The sequence below is a fragment of the Chiloscyllium plagiosum genome, chromosome 9 (assembly GCF_004010195.1).
Source record: "Chiloscyllium plagiosum isolate BGI_BamShark_2017 chromosome 9, ASM401019v2, whole genome shotgun sequence".
NCBI lineage: Eukaryota > Metazoa > Chordata > Chondrichthyes > Orectolobiformes > Hemiscylliidae > Chiloscyllium > Chiloscyllium plagiosum.
Window position 1 is genome coordinate 1388948 of NC_057718.1, and position 5679 is coordinate 1394626.

The 5679-nt window shown below is 42.2% G+C and overlaps 1 protein-coding gene across 1 annotated transcript in view; it reads right to left on the reverse strand.

The window, feature by feature from the left end:
• LOC122553146 (protein EFR3 homolog B-like) overlaps positions 1–5679 on the reverse strand; it is a 205593-nt gene that overhangs the window by 123692 nt on the left and 76222 nt on the right. Inside the window, exon 9 of the mRNA XM_043696735.1 lies at positions 2873–3008. Coding sequence (XP_043552670.1) covers positions 2873–3008 — 136 coding nt within the window. The remainder of the gene's footprint in view (positions 1–2872; positions 3009–5679) is intronic.

Consider the following 5679-nt stretch of genomic DNA (forward strand, 5'->3'; position numbering starts at 1 on the left):
GGAATGAGGAAAGTGTGTCCAGCAGGCTAAGATAAAAGGTAGGGAGGAGGGACTTGGGGGAGGGGCGTTGGAAATGCGACAGGTGGAAGGAGGTCAAGGTGAGGGTGATAGGCTGGAGTGGGGTGGGGGCGGAGAGGTCAGGAAGAAGATTGCAGATTAGGAAGGCGGTGCTGAGTTTGAGGGATTTGACTGAGACAAGGTGGGGGGAGGGGAAATGAGGAAACTGGAGAAATCTGAGTTCATCCCTTGTGGTTGGAGGGTTCATAGGCGGAAGATGAGGCGCTCTTCCTCCAACCGTCGTGTTGCTATGTCTGGCGATGGAGGAGTCCAAGGACTTGCATGTCCTTAGTGGACTCCCCCTCCCACTCCACCAAGGACATGCAGATCCTTTGACTCTTCACCTTATCCATGCTGCTTATGATATTACGAACTTCTATAAGGTCCCCGACAGCCTCCAACTCTCCAGGGAAAATGGAATATTCCGCCTCTCCCTATGGCTCAACCCCTCCAACCCTGGCAACATCCTTGTAAATCTTTTCTGAACCCTTTCAAATTTAACATCCTTTCTCTAGCAGGGACACCAGAATTGAACACAGTATTCCAAAACTGGACGAACCAATGTCCTGTTCAACCTCAACAAGACTCTCAACTCCTATAGGGAAAGTGAGGACTGCAGATGCTGGAGATCAGAGCTGAAAATGTGTTGCTGGAAAAGCGCAGCAGGTCAGGCAGCGTCCAAGGAGCAGGAGAATCGACATTTTGGGCATGAGCCTGAAAAAGGGCTCCTGCCCGAAACTTCGATTCTCCTGCTCCTTGGATGCTGCCTGACCTGCTGCACTTTTCCAGCAACACATTTTCAGCTCTCAACTCCTATACTCAATGCACCGCCCAATATCTATTCAGATGGATAAAAGATTGGCTGACTAATAGGAAACAGATGATACATTGGTGATTTTCAGGTTGACACAATGAAATTAGTGGAGAGCCACAGAGATTAGGGCTAAGTCCTAGCTATTTAGAATTTATATTAATGATTCAGATGAAACAATTGTGTGCATTGTAATCAGATTTGCTGATGGTATGAAGGCAGCTAGGCAAATATGTTGTGAGGACTCAAATAGCTGTAAAGGGAAGTAGATAAGTTAAGTGAATGGACAAAGATTTGGCAGCTGGAGAGCAATGTGGAAAAATGTGACACTGACCACATTGGCAGAAAGAAAAGAAAAACAAAATGTTATCTAAATAGAAGAAGTTGCAGAAATGCTTCAGAGTGTCCACAGACATGATTCATTAACATGTTACCACACAGGGAAAGCAAGTGATTAGAAAGACAGATGAAATGTTGGTCTTTATTGCAAGGGGGTGAGGTATTAAAATAGCCAAGTCTAGTTATAGCTCCGTAGACAATAGACAATAGGTGCAGGAGTAGGCCATTCTGCCCTTCAAGCCTGCACTACCATTCATTATGATCATGGCTGATCATTCCTAATCAGTATCCTGTTCCTGCCTTAGCTCCATAATCCTTGATTCCACTATCCTTGAGTGCTCTATCCAAATCTTTCTTAAATGAATCCAGAGACTGGGCCTCCACTGCCCTCTGGGGCAGAGCATGCCACACAGCCACCACTCTCTGGGTGAAGAAGTTTCTCCTCATCTCTGTCCTAAATGGCCTACCCCGTATTTTTAAGTTGTGTCCTCTGGTTCGGGCATTAGTGAGACTGCACCTGGAGTACTTTGTACAGTTTTGGTTACCTTACTTAAATTGGGACAAATATGCATTAGAAGCAGTTCAGAGAAGGATCATTAGGCTGGATCTTGGGAAGAGAAGTTTTTCTTATGAGGAAAGGTTGAGCACATTTACCCTATACTTGTTTGGAGTTTGTAAAAATGTGAGGTGATCTTATTGAAACATATATAATGCGGCTGGACAAGGATATTTCCTCTTGTGGGAATCTAGAACTCAGGGTCATTTGAAAATAAGACAACTCATAAATAGAATCATAGAATCCCTTCAGCATGGAAGCAGGCCACTCAGCCCATCAAGTCCACACCAACCCTCTGAACAGCATCCCCCCCAGACCCACCCCATCCTTGTAACCCTGCATTTCCCATAGCCAATCCACCTAACCTGCACATCTTTGGACTGTAGAGGGAAATTGGAGCACCCGGAGAAAAGCCACATAGGATTCCGGAGAATGTGCAAACTCCATGTAGACAGTCACCTGAGGGTGGTATCAAACCCGGGTTCCTGGTGTTGTGAAGCAGCAATACTATCTACTGAACCACTGTGCTGCCCATTCAAGATGGAGATCATAGAATCATAAAGTACAAAAGACGTTCTTAAGTCCATCAAGAAAAGGTGGAATATCTTCTCTCAGATTGAGAGATTTGAAATTCTCATCAACGAGCAGTGGAAGCTGGAACGTTGAATATTTTCAATGCTGAGTTAGACAGAGTATTTATATAAAGGAGCCAAGTATTACTGAGGCTGACAAGAAATTGGAATTGATACCACAATCAGATTGGCCACGATCTTATTGAATAGTGAAGCAGGCTTGAAGGGCCACTTGTTCAATTTCTCTTCCCATTTCTTATGCCATGTTCACCCTATCTGTTTTCTGACATAATCTTATTCAGATTGGCAGCTGAACAGATGCTGGTGTTATAGCCTCATTATACTACAAAGTTACAATGTTAGTTGTCTGATTTGTTCAGGTATACCAAATTACAGCTATCATGTGTAAATGACTGCAACAGACAATCTAACAAAGCCCATGAACACAAAACTGTATACTGTTCAACTATTAATACATTATTATTAATACAAGACAACATTCAGAATAAATAACCATTAAGAATCTTTCCTACTCACCTACAGATCCACCAGCTGCTATGACAGCAGATTCTGACAACACCTCCACAATGCCAGTGCGTACTTTGGCAACACTCTTACTATTGGCATCCAGGTGACCCACCAACTGCTGAATGACCAAATGGGAATGCTGGGACTGCATATGAGACAGAATCAGGAAATGCTCCTTCAGAACTATTACACTTATAATTTTTCCCTGTTCTGATGAAAAGTATGACCTAAAACATTAACTCTGATTTCTCTCCATACTTGAGAACATGCTTTATACCTGCTGAGCTTTTCCAGAAATTTCTGTTTTTGTTTCTGATTTATAGCATCCATAGTTCTTTCAGTTTTTAACTCTGTTTCTCTCCTAACTGAGGTTACCAGAGCTGCTGAGTATTTACAGCATCAGCACTAATTTGCTTGAGGATGTACAGTGGTATCACTAATGTGATTTTTTTCTTTGAATTTGCCCCTTTAAGTAAAAACCTTATTCAGTGTCTGGTGTTCTTAGGCAGCATAGCTGTGATATTGGATGTAACTCCAACTTGGGCTACAATGAGTCCTCCAAGCAGCTTGATAAGCTTCTTCTTTTTACAGATGGCAAGCTGCAATTTGCAAGGAATGAAATTTCGGGTTGTGTTTCCTGCTAGCTCCAGTACCCTAACGGTCAGGTACTTAAGGACAGTAGCCAAATTGACAGGATTCCAGCAATGACACACTCAGCATCGTGACTCTTGTATCTCAATCAGTGAATGTGCCTAATAGGGAAGAGCAGCCAGGCTCTGATCAGCAGATATTGAACTTGGCACCATTTTCCCCATCATGTTTTACAGTGATCAGCCATCCTCTGTGTTAGATCTCATGAGACGGCATTAAGCATTTATCGCTTTTGTAGAGATTTTGTTCTATAGCTGTGGGACAACTCTCTACATCAAGCATGGGTAAGGCAGGGAGGCAGCTCTTCATGACCTACTACAGCTGGTTTGGGGATTAAGTACTCTGATTTTCAACTGCAGATTCTACACAGAATCAGCTGAACGCAAATTCCTGAAACAATTAGAAAAATTTATAATTTCTGTTTGATTTCCACCTGCCTGCAACTTTCAATTTCACTTTTAACGATACAGAAATACATATCACAAAAATATAAAATAAATGCTGTTAAAACTATTCACTACAGCAAGATAAACAGAAACAACACTAACGGCAGATGATAGAAAGTCAGGTCATATACACAGATGCAAAACATGTTACACATTTCATCCTGACTATTGATGATTTGGGATCTTCTTTTTTAAGTAAATATTTAAAAACCAGTACAAAATAGTGTAATAACTTTATAATATGATAACAATAATAGGAAACAAACTATAACTCTACTCCACAACATGAAAAAAAGCAAAATAAAAACTTCTACAAAAACTACAATTTAATAAATAACCAAAGAAAAAGAAGAAAAAAATAAATTAACAAACAAAATAAAATTAAACCAAGTTATAGCAAGGTAACAAATATTATTCAATTAAATTACTACACTCAGTGCAATTTCACCGAAGCTCCTCACCATTGGTAGCAATAGTAAGCAGACCCGTATTTGTTCAGGATTCTTCGCCCCATGGGCCCCCGGACTGCCAGATATAACCCTCACGGCTACACAGAGGCTCTGATCAGTATAGCTAACAAGTCTGCATCAATATAATTCAAAAATGGCTGCCAGGTTCTGTAAAACAATTCCGTTTACTGGTGCACCATACTCGTAAGGAGGTGCAGGGGGACGTGTTCCAAAACTAATCTACGCCAGCCCAAAAGTCCTGGGGGATTCTCCAACACCCAGCTCATTAGAATGTTCTTCCTTGCACAGAATGAAAGAATATTAAACAATTTCTTCCCATGCACATCCAAACAGGGAAGATTTGGAAGACCTAAAAGAAGGGACACCGGATCTAACTTAACCTCAGTTCCCAAAACTTCTTCCAAAACACTCGCTATGGTATTCCAATACCTGCAAAACTTGTGGTATGACCACAAGCAATGAGTAAGTGTACCAACCTCCATTTTACACTTGGGGCACATTGGGGACACTCCTGTCTTAAATTTCGCAAGCCGTTCTGGTGCCTTGTGAGCTCAATGGAGTATCGTCAATTGAATAGCCTGGGTCCTATTGCAAATCGAGATCTTCCTAAAATTTTCCCAGATATCTTCCCACATCTCTGATGAGATTTCCACCCCCAATTCTTGAGTCCAGGCTCTGCCTAGCCACTCAATGTCCTTTGAAACATTACTTCCAAACAAATAGAGTCATAGAGTCATAGAGATGTACAGCATGGAAACAGACCCTTTGGTCCAACCCGTCTGTGCCGACCAGATATCTCAATCCAATCTAGTCCCATCTGCCAGCAACTGGCCTATATCCATCCAAACGCCTCTTAAATATTGTAATTGTACCAGCCTCCACCACTTCCTCTGGCAGCTCATTGCATACATGCACCATCCTCTGCGTGAAAAAGTTGCCCCTTAGGTCTCTGCTATATCTTTCCCCTCTCACCCTAAACCTATGCCCTCTAGTTCTGGACTCCCCGACCCTAGGGAAAAGACTTTGACTATTTACCCTATCCATGCCCCTCATAATTTTGTAACCCTCTATAAGGTCACCCCTCAGCCTCCGACGCACCAGGGAAAACAGCCCAAGCCTGTTCAGCATCTCCCTATAGCTCAAATCCTCCAACCCTGGCAACATCCTTGTAAATCTTTTCTCAACCCTTTCAAGTTTCACAACATCTTTCCGATAGGAAGGAGACCAAAATTGCATGCAATATTCCAAC